Raw genomic sequence first — 19,566 nt, 5'->3', positions numbered from 1 at the left:
AGGTGACTGTGCAGGTTCTATGGCAGGCTGTGTGGACTCTCAGGTGCGCTATGCGGGGTCTATGGTGGACTGTGCAGGCTCTCAGATGGCTGTGCAGGTTCTATGGTGGGTTGTGCAGACTTTCAGGTGGGCTGTGCAAGTTCTATGATGGGCTGCGTGGACTCTCAGATGGACTATGCGGGGTCTATGGTGAGCTGTGCGGACTCTCAGGTGGGCTTTACGGGTTCTATTATGGGCTGTCATAGAACATACAGCATTTATTTTCTTAGTGGAGTTTTGATTTTAAGGAAAACTCTACTGAGAAAACCACGTTGGCTACTATTTCTTGCCTTCTTCTAAAAATAGTCACGAACCATGAATGAGAAAGCAGCAAATTAGGCCATAATGAGGACAACACCTTCAGGTGCATTCATTTGTACCCGTACAGCTTTGCAAGTTCAGGTCAGGGGGAGGGAGCAGCATGCAGCCATGTCCTATCATTAAGTTGAACAGGTGGCTGCACCCACCAGCTTTCACTCTTGGGTGAAGATTTCTGCAAGAACATGCACACTGAATGGCTGTGCACGTCCATGTGAATAATGCCCTATAGAATATTTATGACTGTTTAATGCTCAGTCATATGTTTAATGCTATAGGTTTTTATGCACTAAATGTTATATACATGATTTAAAAAAACTAAGAGACATGGTCTGAGGTGAAATTATCTTACAGTTTGTTTAACTTGTACAGAATTTGTAGTCCTAAACTGTACTCCTGTCTTCCTTCCCCACTTAACCCCTGCAGGCAAGCTATAATGAAGTGAATACCTCTGCTGCATAAAAGCACTGGTTAATTATTTAAGATTTGAGATATCATAAGAATTGGCCAATTATGTCCCCTGTTGCTTAATGGTCTCCTTTTATCCTCAATATAAGCCAAATTAGCTTCAAACGATTAAATAAATTCACAATTCACCCATAACATAACGTTATTGTAATGATGAGCTGTTAGCTCTACCAGATGCAACCTAATAAAACACTTTAGTCTACTGCTGTCTCTGTTCTGTTACCGCTTTCCACTTTCCACCTGAAAATACCACTTCTATATCTCCCAATAATATTGTACACCTGCTGGGAAGCCCATTGAATTTACAATCTTCTTGACCTGTGTTTGTCTTTGAAAATGACGTTTTGTGGCAAAGCAGGATGCAGTTAATGTAAGTCACTGAAACACATACTTAGTATGATGTATCCATCTCAAAGGAGATAATGATACTCATTACCATAGTAAAAGGCAATATATGTAATCATATGCAAATGGTTTCCGAAATAATCATGTCATATTATTATCCTGCCTTGCGTGTTATGAAATGAGGCGCCTTGAGCTTCATTTGGACATGTGTGTGTCCATTATTTAAATCATGTAGAGAGGAAGTCTGTGCTTTGTAATCTTACAGTGAATAACATAGCTGAGCTGCCTTTTGCATTGTTACTGATATGTGTCTGCAGTGCAAATACCCCATTTGAACAAGCTAAACATTGTTCAAGCAAACACAAACGGTAGAACAAGTTGCTCTAGTTTTTATCCTCAGGTACCCATAGACATTGGATGATCATTGAATGAATAATAGGTACAGAGATTTTGTGTGTATGTGTGTGATGGGGTAGATTTACATTTTGAAGTACGTTTTTTGACAGTGTGATAGTTTCTATAACATTTGATTGCTGTCTGATGTCTACTGTATATTTAGCATTTGTTGCAGAGGTTTAAGGAAACTACATGAATTATATCTGTGGGCAGGAATCTCTGTGGGCTGTTGAACACATTGGCGATTTATACATTTTAATCAGGAGAGGTGGGTGAGAGGCGCCAAACGGTGCGAGGCGTACTGCAGCAGAGGATTCTGACAGTCTAATGCTTGATGTAACTGGTGCTGGTTTTGAGCATCACCAAATGGGAGTGCAAATTGTTTATTTTTTTTATATTTTTTTTCCAGGTGGTTAGGTACCAGCAGCAGGAGCAGGTAAGAGAAGCTGAGAGGGAAGGAGATGCAGCCCTGACCAGCCCATCTAAGACCGCTGCAGAGCTCACCATAGAGAGTCTCAGATGGGCTGTGCAGCATCTATGGTGGGCTCTGCAGGGTCACTCTCAGGTGGGCTGTGTGGGGTCTCAGATATGTGTGGGGTCTCAGGTGGGTCCTGTGTCCAGCGTGTTACTAAGCCCTGAGTCTAGCATGTTACTAAGCCCTGAGTCCAGCGTGTTACTAAGCCCTGAGCCCAACACGTTACTAAGCCCAGAATCCAGCGCGTTACTAAGCCCTGAGTCCAGCGCATTACTGAGCTCAGAGTCCAGCGCGTTACTAAGCCCAGAGTCCAGCGTGTTACTAAGGCCAGAGTCCAGCGCGTTACTAAGCCCAGAGTCCAGCGCGTTACCAAGCCCAGGGTCCAGCGTGTTACTAAGCCCTGAGCCCAACACGTTACTAAGCCCAGAATCCAGCGCGTTACTAAGCCCTGAGTCCAGCGCATTACTGAGCTCAGAGTCCAGCGCGTTACTAAGGCCAGAGGCCAGCGCGTTACTAAGCCTTGAGTCCAGCGCGTTACTAAGCCCAGAGTCCAGCGCGTTACCAAGCCCAGGGTCCAGCGTGTTACTAAGCCCTGAGCCCAACACGTTACTAAGCCCAGAATCCAGCGCGTTACTAAGCCCTGAGTCCAGCGCATTACTGAGCTCAGAGTCCAGCGCGTTACTAAGGCCAGAGGCCAGCGCGTTACTAAGCCTTGAGTCCAGCGCGTTACTAAGCCCAGAGTCCAGCGCGTTACCAAGCCCAGGGTCCAGCGTGTTACTAAGCCCTGAGCCCAACACGTTACTAAGCCCAGAATCCAGCGCGTTACTAAGCCCTGAGTCCAGCGCATTACTGAGCTCAGAGTCCAGCGCGTTACTAAGGCCAGAGGCCAGCGCGTTACTAAGCCTTGAGTCCAGCGCGTTACTAAGCCCAGAGTCCAGCGCGTTACCAAGCCCAGGGTCCAGCGTGTTACTAAGCCCTGAGCCCAACACGTTACTAAGCCCAGAATCCAGCGCGTTACTAAGCCCTGAGTCCAGCGCATTACTGAGCTCAGAGTCCAGCGCGTTACTAAGGCCAGAGGCCAGCGCGTTACTAAGCCTTGAGTCCAGCGCGTTACTAAGCCCAGAGTCCAGCGCGTTACCAAGCCCAGGGTCCAGCGTGTTACTAAGCCCTGAGCCCAACACGTTACTAAGCCCAGAATCCAGCGCGTTACTAAGCCCTGAGTCCAGCGCATTACTGAGCTCAGAGTCCAGCGCGTTACTAAGGCCAGAGGCCAGCGCGTTACTAAGCCTTGAGTCCAGCGCGTTACTAAGCCCAGAGTCCAGCGCGTTACCAAGCCCAGGGTCCAGCGTGTTACTAAGCCCTGAGCCCAACACGTTACTAAGCCCAGAATCCAGCGCGTTACTAAGCCCTGAGTCCAGCGCATTACTGAGCTCAGAGTCCAGCGCGTTACTAAGGCCAGAGGCCAGCGCGTTACTAAGCCTTGAGTCCAGCGCGTTACTAAGCCCAGAGTCCAGCGCGTTACCAAGCCCAGGGTCCAGCGTGTTACTAAGCCCTGAGCCCAACACGTTACTAAGCCCAGAATCCAGCGCGTTACTAAGCCCTGAGTCCAGCGCATTACTGAGCTCAGAGTCCAGCGCGTTACTAAGGCCAGAGGCCAGCGCGTTACTAAGCCTTGAGTCCAGCGCGTTACTAAGCCCAGAGTCCAGCGCGTTACCAAGCCCAGGGTCCAGCGTGTTACTAAGCCCTGAGCCCAACACGTTACTAAGCCCAGAATCCAGCGCGTTACTAAGCCCTGAGTCCAGCGCATTACTGAGCTCAGAGTCCAGCGCGTTACTAAGGCCAGAGGCCAGCGCGTTACTAAGCCTTGAGTCCAGCGCGTTACTAAGCCCAGAGTCCAGCGCGTTACCAAGCCCAGGGTCCAGCGTGTTACTAAGCCCTGAGCCCAACACGTTACTAAGCCCAGAATCCAGCGCGTTACTAAGCCCTGAGTCCAGCGCATTACTGAGCTCAGAGTCCAGCGCGTTACTAAGGCCAGAGGCCAGCGCGTTACTAAGCCTTGAGTCCAGCGCGTTACTAAGCCCAGAGTCCAGTGCGTTACTATGGCCAGAGTCTAGCACATTACTAAGCCTTGAGTCCAGCACGTAACTAAGTCCTGAGTCCAATTCATATACTGTTCTGCGTTGCTGTATAAATGTATTGCTGGGATTTGTAGTCTCCCTACAGCTGGTTCCATTCTGCATTAGAGTGTAAGCTCCTCTGTACAGAGACTGATGTAACTGGCTCAGTGTTCTCTGTACAGCACTGTGGTATATGTCAGAGCTATATAAATGTATAAGAATAATAGTGTAACTGTGGGGGACATTAGAGTGTAAGCTCTTCTGTACACGCTCGCTGATAGGTCCCACCTCCTCCTCCATCACCGAGCCCACCTTCTTCTTCGCCACCGGGCCCCGCCTCCTCCACTGCTGTCGACCACGGGCCCTGCCTTCTCCTCCCCTGTCGGGTCTGGCCTCCTCCACCGCCGCTGCTGGTTCTCATTGACTTAGCAGCGACTCTGGAGACGAACATGCTGCTGCACAGATTACAGTCAGTGATCTGAACAGCAGCACATTCTTCTTCAGAGCCGCCAGTGAAAGCCACCAGCAGAGGATGCCATAGCGACCCAGGCGGTCCGCTCGGCATCTGGCACCATAGCGACCGAAAATATTACAGCCTTTCTATCCAGTTGTATATGCCTTTAGGGTGTAGTATTGGAATACTTATTTGCAGTAATTCTTAGAGCGTATAATTCTTCCATGCTTGTCGAATGTTGATCAAACAATGCTAGATTCACCTCTTATGCTTAAAGAATTGAAGATAGTGGTGGATATCTTTCGGAAATGTAAGGACTCTGGACTCCCCATTCTTTTACAAACATTTAATGGGACATTTATTTTTTTAGCAATAGCCTGCTTTGATATGGTATGCTTAGTCCCTTTTGATTCTAGCACACTACTAGCATTGCACAAGTAGCACAAACTATCTCTCCCTCAGAAAGCTGTCAGCTGTCCCTCACTAAGTCCAACACACACTGACAACATGCTGGGACGCTGGGAGAGTTGACTTTAATAGGGAGGAGACAGGCACATTACCGTTTCCCACCTGTAGGTAACATAAAGACCCTGAGCCTCTGCTAAATGGGAGCCTGGAACCTGAGTATAAAGGTGGCCATACACTTTACAACCATCGCAAGACCTTAGTTGTAATTAAAAAAAACGTACGATCTGCCCATCTTGGACAGGCAGATCGTACATGCGATGACCGCAATGCTAAACGGGCAGTGTGCGCGTGCGCACACCGGCCCGTTCGGCATTTGTCTCCCGAGCATGCCACAAACCAGCCGAAAATCGTAAGATTTTTGGCTGGTTTTCGAACATGCTCCTTAGACAAAAGACATGCGACCGTACATTAAAAATGGTTGCACGCCTGCCATACACTTTACGATTATCATACGATCGCGGGATTTCCCGCGATTATCGTGCGATAATCGCACAGTGTATGGGCACCTTAACATTAACAATAGCGCCTCCACCCAGCTGGGCCTTGTGATGTACAAGTGGGACCCCAGTTTAGAATACCTTTGTCCCCAGGTACATTACTCACAGAAGTAGTACTTGCAGCAGTGAACAGATGCTGGGTCCTTGAATGTGTTTTTAACTACCGTATATACTCGAGTATAAGCCGACCCGAATATAAGCCGAGGTACCTAATTTTACCACAAAAAACTGGGAAAAAATATTGACTCGAGTATAAGCCTAGGGTGGGAAATGAGGCAGCTACTGGTAAATGTACAAAATGAAGATAGATACCAATAAAATTACATGAATATTTATTTAAAAGAAAAACAATAACCTAGCTCTGTAAGTGGAAAAGGGGGTACAGGGCTACATATCATGTACTACGGATCATTTAACCCATTCATATTAGCAGAGGATAATTATAAATCTATTGTTCAGTGCATTCTATATGTAGTATATAGTACATGTACATATAGAGTGCCTGCAACAATACATTTACAATGATCCTCTGCTAACATGAATGGGTTAAATGATCCATAGTACAGGGCTACATACAGATCATTTAATCCATTCATGTTAGTATAATTGTAAATGTATTGTCTGCACTGTATTAGCAGTAAAAACCACTGTCAGGAATGATGCAATTCCAGCACAGTACTTTGTCACAGCAATGCACACCCTACTGGTGAAAAATAAAACAGCATATCAAAACCGAATAATGCTGCTAAAGTTACAAGGGGTGTTAGGGGTACATGCTTACACCTGACCATGTTTTTCACCGTTTTACAGGTCAGAAAAAACATTACGGGGCTCACTTGCCCATAACTGCACTGCTTAGGTGAGTGGTGAAACAAACCCAACTCGGTGGCGAACGTGAACCTAATTCCTACAAGATTTTCTTACTTACAGGTTTGCTCTAAAGCGTCACTTAACCTCCCTGGCGGTATTCCCGAGTCTGGCTCGGGGTGAATTGTCCATACCAGGAGCGGTAACCCCGAGCCAGACTCGGGGCTGCAGAGAAAAGTGACACTCACCTTGTCCGTGCGAGCCCACGGCGTCCTCTGCTGTACACGGCTCGAAAATTAAACTAAAAGCCGGCATCTGACTTTTAGTTTCGTTTTCGAGCGTCATAGCAGGCGGGAAATTCAAAAGTGAAAAGTTGCAATGTACACAGAATACACACAATACAATGTAATCTCCTATGATTACACTTATGTATCAAACTATTTCACTTCAATTTTGTCCCTAGAGCTTTGTCCACTGCCCTGCCTGACACTTTTTCACAATTATAAGAAATTATAATATTGGCGGGTGCACGCGTCCATAGACTTACTTTGCGTCTCTGCTCGTCTCCCGGCCGAGAATCGGAACTGCGCATGCGCCCGCCCCAAGATCCTTTGCGGCCGTACGAGCAGTTCCTGATTCTCGGTGCAGGAGCGAGCAGCGATAACGAGGTAAGTTTAAAATTATTTTAAGCGTTTTTTTGTTTTTTTTTACACTTCTTGCCTATATCTACTGCATGCTAGCAGAAGATATAAGCAAAAAAAACTGGAGGGTTTAGAACCCCTTTAAGAGACCCAGAAGGTTTGTCCATAGCACCTGAAGACCTCACATATGAGCATACCTAACAGAGTTGTAACATCATATTTGTTTGAAAGGTGTACAAAGGCATTAAAATCTTATCACATCAATATATCATTCAAGTGAACTCCAACTGTACATAGTATAAAATGTTCTGTTTTTCCAAAATGTAAAAAATAACTTGTGTGCATGGCAGCAAGTGGAACACTTGTACACTTAGAGGTCATTAGGAAAAAAAGCAAACAGAAAAATTATAATTTAATGAGCGGATTGCATAGCTCATTGACTTCCAGTGCTTCTTGCCTCTGTGCTGCTGATAAATTAGCACGCAGTTTCCACAGGTCTCTCATCCACGATCCACTCCTGGGAGCAACAGGTGCAGAAAACAGCTTTGATATACGAGCTTAGAGAGAACCAAGGAGTTGTTAATGCTTTCTGCAGGCGATCATATATAATTCAGGCAGTCAGTGGCAGCCATCATGAGTGTTGTTATTTTTCGCAATCCAACCTTTCAGATTGAAGTGATAAATATACAGAGTGTGAACAATGGCTTGAAATCAGTTGTCCTAATTGCAGGAGACAGACAGTTTATTAATGCATGAATGCCCACCTGGGGTTTCATCTCTCGAGGGAAAGGGATTTATTTAGTCTACTGTATGCTAGTAAATGCTGCTAACATTTACATTGTTGCTGTTTATATCTCCCCAAGTGTTGTCTTCTGCTGGTTTTAACAGTTTTGATGTGTAGCATTTATTATTCCCTGTATGCTGACTTCCATTATTTTAGTTTGTAATGGGGCAGGAAGTAATTAATTTGGGGCTCCACCTTTGGAGAAAACTGTAATTCATGTTTATTTAGAATCCTTTACAGTACATCAACCGATATGTTCAGCTCTGTGTATACCTTTGTGTTTATATAGTTGAGTTAAAGGTGTAAATATAGTTGGCCATAAATGTGTTGATTATGGACAAATAAAGGGTGTAATAAATGGCTAGATGTTTGCAAGCAGTACAAACTTATAACATAGTCCTAGTTTCATCACTGCATGGGTGATCAGTATTTTGCCATGTTTTGGTTGGTTATGTGCAGGGATATAAGCGGGATATTGTGTTCTTTTCAAAATAATGTAATAATAATGCATACTTATTCCATTCTGTGACACAAACACTAAGCACCTATTCACAACTTTCCATTTCAAAAGCATGCGCTAAAAACCAACCTGCATTGCTCAAGTTTATTTTTTGCTTGGTGAAAAGTGCAAATTCATTTTCAGTGACATCCCAATGCAGCTGCGGTTCAAGGCATGTGTTCTTTAATACTTGTGTTGCTTTAGGGTGCACTGGAAGAAAATAAAGCAGGTACAGTTTTTAGCCCATTGACTCATGTTAACAGACCACTGACAATGAATAAGCACACATAACACATTGCCTGTTGATGTGCCAACAAATTTGTTAAGGTACTCTAACTTTTTTATTGGTTGTTAAACTAATTGCAAAAAATATATTTTAACTAAGATAGTGTATAAAATACTAATTTCAATTTAAACAGGACATTTCACATGTGATGCCTTCTATAGCTTACCACAGTATATGTGGGATAAAATATTTTATTATACAAGACATGAAGAAATTGTTTCCTAGTGTATCAACATGCCAAGCAGACAACAAATACTCCTATGAAGTACTTGGAATGGATTTATCTCTGCAATGCCTTTATGCACAGTATTTTTTCATATGAATGAAAGGGGATGGCTGTTCTCATAAAGAGCCGTATCTGGTCTGTAATTCTGATGATATGTCTTTTGCTGATGTCACTGCGCTCTTGCATACAGTCTCCACTTGTTTCAGCACCTGCTCTTCTACACGAGCGTGGCCCACTGTTTGATGAAACCTTCAATTAGGTTTGCTTTCATCTCATTGTAATATCAGCCTTCCCACAGGAAACCATTCTGTCTAGCACTTCAATTCTGGATAATTCTATATTTATCCTGCAAGGAGTGGTGTTCCAACTGTGAGAAGATTGTCTGTAGTGGATCTGAGTAATCTGTTTAACTACAGGTTGCTTAAAGGTATAGCGCAGTGAAAATAAAACGTGAAATCAGCACTGAGAAGTCAGCATACTTTGCTTCATCTGAGTAGTTGTAGTGCGCCAGGTAACCCAATGGCTCAGCGCCTGCAATCTGTTTTTGGAAACCCCAGTTGCTGAAATATAAAGTAGTAGTTTAAGTATGCCAAGTAAAAAAAATATAAATATATTACTCAAATTATATACAAACAATACAGTAAATATGACAACATAGCTGTATTTTTTGGAGAAAAAATTATCATAAAAGGCATTAGAGGCTTCAAAAATTAGCATGCCCATTGCATTATTATTATCTCCTTAATGACTGGTAGAATACCAAGTGACTGGTGGAAAGCTACTGTTATACTGATATTCAAAAAAGGGTCAAGATGGGAACTACAGACCAGTCAGTCTAACATCAATAGTATGCAAACTGTTAGAGGGAATGATAAAGGACTACTTAGTAGAGTTTGTTCATGAAAATGGTATAATAAATGATAATCAACATGGATTTAGGAAGCACCATTCCTGCCAGACCAACCTACTTACATTCTACGAAGAGGGGAGTAGAGATCTGGATAGAGGGAAGCTGGTGGATGTGGTATATCTGGATTTTTCGAAAGCATTTCACACAGTACCACATAAACGCTTACTACACAAGCTGAGGTCTATGGGCGTAGATGAAATGGCGAGTACATGGATAGAAAATTGGCTAAAGGAACGTGTCCAGAGAGTATCTATAAATGGCTCCTTTTCAGATTGGTCAAGTGTCAGGAGTGGGGTGCCTCAGGGTTCTGTGCTAGGCCCCATATTATTCAACCTGTTTACTAACGATATCGGGAGGGCGTGAATAGCCATGTTTCCGTGTTTGCTGATGATACTAAAATTGGGAGGGTAATAGACAGGGACTTAGACACTATAACATTATAACATACAGGAGGACCTGGATAAAATAGGGGAGTGGGCAACTATATGGCAGATGAGTACTGTCTTGTATTAAAAAGGGAATGTACTGTAGATACAATTCTATAATTCTGCCACTTTATAGATCGCTGGTTCAGCCTCATGTGGAGTATGTGGTCAAGTTTTGGTCACCAATACACAGAAAGGATGTGTATTGGTGTATTGTAGCTGGAAAGAGTCCAGAGAAGGGGAACTAAACTAATTAAGGGAAAGGAGGACCAAAGCTATGAGACAAGGTTACAAATCTTAAATATGTTTACGCTGGAGGTGCAGAGATTAAGTGGGGGCATGATTTTGATGTACAAGATGTTCAATGACGATAGCAACATCAGCAATAAACTTTTTACGGTGAACTCCAAAACAATGACTAGAGGCAGTCACCTAGAATTGTTGGAGAAAAGATTTAAGCACAAGGGGCGTAGGGGCTTCTTTTCAGTTAGAGTGGTTAGGGTCTGGAACTCTCTGCCACAAGCAGTGGTATCAGCTGAGAGTGTTGAATCATTAAAAATGCATTTGAACAATTTCCTCAGAGATCGTAACATACAGGGGTACAGGTACCCTTAAAAAGTAAGGTCACACGGGGACTCGTACACGCGCATGCACATGCAGAATCCAAAACATACACACAATAGGTTGAACTTGATGGACCTGTGTCTTTATTCAGCCTCAAATACTATGTAACTATGTAATTATTGAATATGAACAGTTATAATAATCCTAATGGTAGGTGCAAATCTATAGCTGCAAAAAAGGCTGTATAGGATTTTGCCATTTAATTGGTTAAAAACAATAAAGGCCAAAAGCAGTGTGCAAGGTAAACCATATCCCATACCAACCCCAAGGCCATCTAGGGTTGCTGTTTGGCACATTTTTTTTTTGCTGTAGGTTCAAAACAAGTTGCCAATGAAGGTGACTATTTATTTTCCATTGCTTGCTTCATTGTTCGTTAGCACAATCCAGCCAGCCCAGGACAGGATAAGTAGACTAAGATAAAGGTATATTTGGTGGATATTATATCTAAAGTATAGATTCAATATTTCTTTGGTAACATTAGTATTTGACTGACTGAAGTTAATTGTTGGCTGGATTGGCTCTTTACAGGGATTGTACTATCAATTTTTATTTTTCCCATGTGTTGTCGTTTCTGGGCGCAGTCCTCCCCTGTCTACTGGTCTCACATGTAATGGTTAGGCCTGTTTGCCTCCCTGGATCACCCTCCATCCAAATGTCAAATTCCAGAACTTCAGAGGGCAATAGAGGCCCAGGCACTTGACAGTTGAATGATATGGGTCGATCTAGGAGCCAGGAGGATAGATTTTAAATATAAACTTGGCCAGAAGTTAAAGTTCCATGTGTGGCCTTGGTCTAGGATCCACTGGGGTTTCACAGGGACACGAGGATTGATTTTGAAGACCTAGATAGGTACATGTAGGCACCACAATGTTTCCGCACATCAGCACAGTTTTTACCTTTTTAGAAGCGTATCAAACTGGTTTTACTTTAAAATCAAAATAGTTGTTAACAATTTAAAGAGAAAGTGAAGTTACATTTTCATTCTGTCTTTCAGGATTTTACATTATGTTCACTGTAAAGTAATTAAAATATAAATGGTATTCACTGTTATATTTCCGTATTTAAAAAAGATACTTATACAGACTTATAAGTACTGTCTGATACTAAATGACCACATAACATAACCATATAACGATTTAGGAAATAGAAGGTGACCATGCCTTTTCCTCCTCTTAGATATTTGGTCTTAACCAGCAGGAAAGATTGGCTTTGGTTTTGAAGCCTTGGTATAGGTGCAGCTGTTTACTATGTTTATACCAAACATTCAAATTAATTGATAAGAATGAACACATATCAATCATTTAGAAATCACCTGTTAAGAGATATAACTGTAAGGCATAATGCTCTTTTTATGGGAGCAGTTTGTGGGATCCTCAGCTGCTAGTCAACCCAGTTGATTCTGGTGTAGCGCTGCGGCAGATGCTGCTTTCCTTTAAAAACAGTGGCACTACTAACTCTTGATGTTATTAGTGGTGTGTCTGTAGGTGTTGAAGCAAGGATCTCTGCAGCTGTAAATAATTTTAAAACAGATATCTTAAATATTTCCTTCTGTCTTAAGTATTATATAACACTTTTAGCACATAGTTTTTAAACTGAATCAGGCTCAGTGTGCATGTCTACTTTTCTGCGCTTATCACTTGGCAACAAAGTAAAATAAGTTTAAGCAAACAAAGTACTTTAATTTATACCTTTAGATAAATAGTAGTGTCTCATCATCTTCTATTAAAAGTTGCAAAAGCGTCTAAATGCAGGTGTAGAAGTTATTAATGATTTCAGGGAACTTCGTTCAATTAATGTGCGCCAATTCTATTGCCAGTTGTTTATCTTGAAGATTGATTGCGGTCTGCTCATTTCCCTATCATCTCCATCCTTCACAGGGCTTACAGGTTGGAACTAAGGAGCTAGAAGAAATGGGAGCAAAATTCTGTCTGGGACTCCTGATACTTCAGTCTAAAGCACTTTACAACAGTTCAGCCATGATTCCTCAGTTAGAAGTGCTGCTAGATGCAGAAAAAGAGAGTTCTGACAATCCACGAACAAGGTAAGACAGCAGTTTCTGAGGTATATTTCTTCACATATTTCATAAAAACCATGACAGTAGAAAATGGGACAATAGAGACATTTTATATGAGGAAAAAGTAAACTAAAGCATGAAAGTATGATGTTACTCAGCTAAAGAATACTCTTCGTAATCCACAAGGTTGCCTCTTGCTTTGGATCATTTCTTTCTAAATGGAACTTGTCAGAATAGAAAGGTAGCTACCAACTTTGATAGTTCAGAATAGGGGCATTTTTTCCAGCAGTTCTTTTTGATAACCCATGTTGCTGAGTTTGCTTACCCAATCTACGTATCCATCATGTCCACTACTATTGTTGTCACAGTCTGCGGCCAGGCGCCTGGAGCTATACTTGCATTGATGTGAATCTCTATAATCTTTTTATTGTTAATGAAAAAAATTAAAGTGAAATAAGGGAACTCTTTTGTATATAACCTCAATAAAAACTTACATGCTTAAAAAAAATAAGGGAACTGCCATTGCTGAATTGAATTTGAAGGTGCTAGCTGTCATTGCGAGTTCACCTTCACTGGCTGCATTTCATTGCAGATCAGTGAGTCATTAAAGAGGAAGTATAGGTAAGAAGCTATATAGACACTTAAAACACATGTATTAAATGTCTTAACTGCCATTTTTTACAATTCTAATGCAGACACCCTGCCAGACCCTAGTCCAGTTCCACTGCAATGAAATAAATATTGCTTAAGTAGGGTATACACGGGTAGAGTTTTGCATGAACATTCGTGTGAAAAATACCATCAGAAAGTTTGATACTGGCATCAGAAATGTGCCGATTGTCGTTCAAAATTTAGTTTAATTTTCGTTTTTATTAAAAATACTATTTTGGAATGAATGGAGCTTCCGAACGAAAACCACATTCACTGTTAGAGATTTGTTCGATCAAGAAAAAATTTCGAACACGTTCCTTCGAAAATCTTTGAGAACAATGCCGTTTTCATCTATCGATTGCACCATACTAATTGATAGATATTCGAATGAACGTTCTGAAAACTACTACTTTCATATGAGATTTGAACTGCATATACCCTACTTTAGTCTGTGACTGGACAGTGAAGGAACTACAGCTCACTGATAAAGGCTAGCTTTGTGCTCTGTCCTCCAATCAGCAACTTCTTAATGTAGGACTCATTTACATGAGATACAGGGGGCTGCCGCAGATGAAAATCTAGTAATTCTTGTGGCTGTCTGAATTGTATTCCCTTGTTCACATGTAACCACTCATCTGAGGGTTACACACAAATAGAGCCTCTGATTAACCCTGGACTCAGGCATTTTGCATCCCAGGGCTGCGGAGTTTCTGGCTGCATAAAGACTGGCCACAGCAAATCTGTCAGTTTGTGAGCAGTCATAGCACAGAATGCAATTGTACTATGCAATGCAGTAAAAAGTCTGGTTAGCTTACAGTATTGTTTCTTCCTCTGACCAGTCTGAATGCTGATGTGCAGGAGATTAAAAGAACCTATTACAAAGACAGACTAAGATACTTTTGAAAATACATTTAGGTATGTGTTGTGAATACATAAATAGATGTAATGATGGTCTTTTATAAATGCCTGCACTTATTTTTGAATAGAGATACAAGGAGGTAGATCATGACTTAAATCTTACAGGCTCATAGCAAGTCAAAAATAGCACCCATCCATATTTGTATTCAGACAGGTTCTCATTATTTCAAATGTAAGTACTTTCTATCTATTCAATGAAAAACCACACAGAATAGCCTGTGGCCATGATCTGGAGCCTTTCTGAATAGTCATGGTAACGTTTTGAGATACTTTTTTTCTGATTATGATTTCCCTAAAATACTGTGTGATCTTCCACAAGTACATTGAGCAGTATTGAAATACGTATATTTTTATAAAAGAAAACCGAGTAAAAAAAAATGTATTACAAGTATTTATAATGACTGCAGTCTAATACCACAGTGTTTGATTGTATCATGCTACAAAAAAGGATATGCTGAATTTACCACACTTGCAAATGTTTTCAACTGTCTCCTGCTACAGTAATTAGATAGTACAGTTAAAGTGACACTAAACTTAATCGTTAAATGTTAAAAATGTATTCAAGCACCTTAACTAATAACAAAAACGTAACTTATTTGTGTATTACTCGGCTGTAGATCCTCAAATTATCTCTGAATTTATACTGACACTGTCCTTCCTTCTGGAGGTTGGCTACTTTTGTTCACCATGGTCCCTGTATGTGTTGTAAAGTAGCCACCACTCCAAGCTCACTCCTGCGATGGGACTATAATCTCACATTTAGTTTACTAGGTTGTATTAACCTCCCTGGCGGTCTGATTATTTCCTCCTTTTTTTTATTTTTTTTTTCCTTTTAAATTTCCCGCTGGTTCCGCCCCCTGCGACGCGGACACTCGCAAGGGAAGGAAACCGGAAGACGGTGGCTGGCATCGGCCGGAGGACACAGCGGGGATGGTGGACAAGGTTAGTAACGCGCTGTGTAATCCCGAGTGTGGCTCAGGGTTACCGCTTTTGGTAATGAAAATTAACCCCAAGCCACACTCGGGATTACCGCCAGGGAGGTTAAGATTGTAGTCCATCATGTCTTTTTAAGCACCAAACATCCCTTTTAGGCACCAAGCCTAAATAAATATAATGGAATCTATATAGGCTGAATTCAATGGACTTGTGTCTTTTTTTCAACCTGGCTACCTATATAACTACGGAAGCAATGTTCACTGTGCTAAACATGATGCTTAACTGTGTGTATATGATAAAGAAGCTCTGTATTTTCTATAGAGGACCTCCACGTGCCCCCAGGCAATACCTTATTTCTTGAATCGTACTAATGAACTGCATGCAATGTAAATTGTAATGAAAATGAATGGAGGACACCGTTACTGACCAATCCTTCTGACAATGCTAGTTGCCTGACTATCATGCTAATCCACTGGCTTCAGTGCTTTCAGAATCACTGACCAGTTACGTTTCCATATCAGTTCTGACTTTTCTGATTAGTATGCTTGGTCAGTATGTACTTATTATGTACTTGGTCAGTGTCTCAGAAAGTACTATAGCCAGAGACAGCTAAGCTACCTTTATTTTTAGAAACAGGTTAACAGAGGCAGTCTCCTTTACTTCTTAATATAGGTCTCATTGTGTTGATACAGGTAAATATACAGTATAGCAGCCATGAAACTGTTAGACTGTTGTAACTCACTAGTCTTACTGTAATAAAATTCATACCACCACATTTAAATTGTTAACAAGTGTGTTCTATGTATGTAATATATGTAGTGATTCTGTATTTTTTTTATTTTTTTTCCTCTTTATTTGTACAACAATTCCACTTTGTCCATTCAGTCCATAATATCTTTATCTCACATTTCATTCCACCAAGTCACACTTGTTTTTTAGTCATACAGCTTGTCTCTGACACAGCTTTGCTGAAGTCAAGATGTCTCAAGTTGGCACTGAATTGGCTTTTCAGCCTGTGCCTTTGACATCAGACATTTCCACTTGTCAGAAATTATTTCTCTTCTTGTCTTCAACCGTCTCGGATCGTGATGGGTCTCCTCATCCAACTTTCCTTTTTTTTTTAACTCTTTGCCTGTAGGAAGAGAAAATGGAGCAGGGCTGTCTCGTCAAGTTTTGTGGGATTATTTTTTTTCTGCAGTATGATCCAAAAGAGCCAGAGTCAATATTCTGCATGCTGCAGCCAGGTAGTACTGTCAGGAGATATGTGAATGGGACGTGAGAAAGACATTTCTTTTCCCAAGAGGGGAAAAGATGATAGCTATTCCCACACTGACAATACAAGTAAAGATTATTCCTTCAATACAGTTCTTTAGAGTTTGGAAAAATAACACACCAATATTGTCTGTTTATACAGAGCAGTTTTATACTAATATAAATGTTATATTAAAGGAAGCCTATAATAAGAGTAATAAGAGAAATAAAGGGGCTATCATTCCTTACCTCCTAGAATAGATGCTTCACTGTCATGCAGATGCAGTAGCTTCAATCATTAACAAGCACACAAACTTGAAAACTAGAATGAGGTCAGAACTCCTGGTCTGCATGATTCAAGAGAAACTCCACTTAGATATTTTTTTAACCCCTCTTACTTTTGGTGCACTGATGTCCTGAATGCATATACTCACCTGCCCAGCAAATTCAGTGTTGTCCCACTGTGATCCACTGTTCAGGTGACACAGCCTGGGTCCTTTTCTGCCATCTTTGTCCTTCTCATTCATTGGGAGCTAACTGACTCTTCCAAGCTCAGACAGCCAGCCCCCAATGATGCCCACAGTGCCTCCCACCATCTGCTCTGTATGCCTACTCCTAAAGCCTCCTGGGATATGTGCCAGTGATTTTCCCAGGAGGCTGCAGGGGCAGAAAATGTAATTCTCACCTACCACATTTAAAAAAAAGTAAATACAGGAAAATAATTACATTCATTTTTAAATAGTGGAAGGGAGGGGGTTACAGCGGGTTAGAGTAGAGTGAATGCCTGCATTAGGTGCTTGAGTCAATAAGCTTTTGTTTGCTTCAAATAGGTTTAACATCCCCATGCAAGTCTATGTAAATGCTAAACCCATAGGCCAAATTTAGATCACTACCTAAAGGAGAACTATGAGGTGAGTGATTTCCACTCATCCTCATAGTTAGAGCCGACTTGTGACAAAGAAGCTGTCACTGGTTGGCTCTATTGATCGGGAAGTAAGCGACCACATAGTGTTGCTCGCTCACTTTCCGATCATCTCCTTGCAGAGTCACCACTCCCTGCACGGATTTCCCCCCTCTCCGATCCTCCATCGCTGAGTGGAGGAACGGACGGGGGAGGGGGCAGGCACAGCTGGCTCTGCCTGTAGATATGTAGATATTTGTGGATCCAGACAGTATTGTTGGGATCCGTACTGGCTGCAGCGCTCTCAGTATATTGCGGGCAATAACTCGCTATATACTGAGCTTTGGGTCACGGGAGGAGGTTAGTATATGTCCCCCCATGTCCCTAAAAAGAACTATGGGGAAAACACTTTCCCCATATTAAAAGAGGACCCCATAATTCTCTTTTAATAAACCGATTGAAAAGCTGTTTATCTGTGTCAGATTTTATTTTTGCACACTGACTTGCACTTTGGTTGATAAGCAGTTGTTCAGTATTATGAATAAAACCTTTTCAATTTTACTTTTCTGGAACATTATTTAGAAACCTAAAGCAAATGTCTGTATTTTACAAGCATCATCTAAAATTGCAAATATATGAGTGGACTTCTGAGCAAATGCACTAGCAGAATGTACTGCATAAGCTGCTCCCTTGTCAGATCAGATATTTAATAGGAACCCTAGAAGCATAGAACCCTTGCTGTATAACCATGTGACATCGTGCAGCCTCAGTCATAAGATATACTACTGATGTAAATAAGATAAGGAAAAACAGTGCATTTGAACCTAGCTTAAGTTTAATAAATTTTGACTGGATACACAGTAATCTAATGCCCCACTGGCAAAATCAGTTTCTCTGTATGCTAAAAGGTCAACTAAGACTGGGTTCACACCTGAGCGTTTATTTTATGCTCGTTTTTCTCCGTGTTTTTTCGTTCAGTGAAACGCGCGTTTCACTGGCGGTATGATTTTTTATTTTTTTTTCCCTTTATTTTCTCTTACCTGCTCTGGAACACATGCAAATGCATCAAAAACACATAAAAACATCCTGGAACGCACTAAAAGCCCATTCTAAACTTTAAAAAAGTTTTTTTAAACCAAAAACGGCCCGAACCGCAGCAAAAACGCGGCACAACCCACTGCACTGCGTGTGCAGAAACTCATGCAGATCTGGTCTGCATTTGGTGTGCACAAGCCCTGAAGAGTTCTTGCGTGAGCTTCTGAAGTCTAGTTTTCTGTTCTCTCTTTGCTAGCTTTGACTGACCTGACTTTGAGTATGCTACCCCAGACTTTCAGTTGGATTACTAGTGATGACCTTTGGCTTAAGCCTACCTGTGCTTCAGGCCATTCCCTTTTGCCATGGCGCCCTGTGCGGCCGCACGGCTCGCACACCCCTAAGGCCGGCCCTGCTTGGCACAGTGTTCAGCCAGTTGACTTTAACATTGGCCTGATTTTAGTTAACCTTTGTCTAGCTCTCCTAAGAGATGGATGCTAAATGAATATTGCTGCAGCGCCCTACACTGTCCCAGTTCAGCATTGAAGGAGGTCTGAAAAACCATGCAGCCTTTTGGTGACCACACACTTTTAGTATGTACACTGAAAGACATGGGAACAGGATGCATTGAGCCACTACCGAAACACTGGTGATCTGTTAGTGCATCAGTTGTGTGCACTCTATTAATTTGTGCCTAAGAACTCCACACCTTCTTCACTAAGTGATATATGCTGTTTGTAACTGAGGGCTGAACACCAGAATTTCCCGTAACAACACAGTGAAGAAGAACTAATTAGCTCTGGTACGTGAAGCTCCTACCTACTTGGAAGAAGTTCATGGGTCATTTTATTTCATGATGGTCACCTGATGAGAGCAGGTATTGTATCCTGTTTCATTTATAACCAATTGTGTATATTCATTCTACTGATTCTTTGTCATATGATAAAACAGTACATATACAGTATTATGGTCTAATTACATTAATTAATTGAAAATAGCTACATAGTATTGTGATTTATTGTTCACTCATCTGCAGAAACCACAGTGGCCTAAGCAAGTAAGAATTGGAACTCAGTTCTGTCTT

At 41.7% G+C, this 19,566-nt stretch overlaps 1 protein-coding gene across 1 annotated transcript in view; it reads left to right on the top strand.

The window, feature by feature from the left end:
• Positions 1–19,566, top strand: part of AGBL1 (ATP/GTP binding protein like 1) — a 465,946-nt gene that overhangs the window by 288,129 nt on the left and 158,251 nt on the right. The window contains 1 exon segment of the mRNA XM_018556368.1: positions 12,657–12,820. Coding sequence (XP_018411870.1) covers positions 12,657–12,820 — 164 coding nt within the window.

Source organism: Nanorana parkeri, unplaced genomic scaffold (genome assembly GCF_000935625.1).
Source record: "Nanorana parkeri isolate BGI_ZX_2015 unplaced genomic scaffold, ASM93562v1 scaffold236, whole genome shotgun sequence".
In the NCBI taxonomy this organism is placed as follows: domain Eukaryota; kingdom Metazoa; phylum Chordata; class Amphibia; order Anura; family Dicroglossidae; genus Nanorana; species Nanorana parkeri.
Note: the sequence above shows the minus strand (reverse complement) of the source record. Positions and strands in the feature narration are given on the sequence as shown.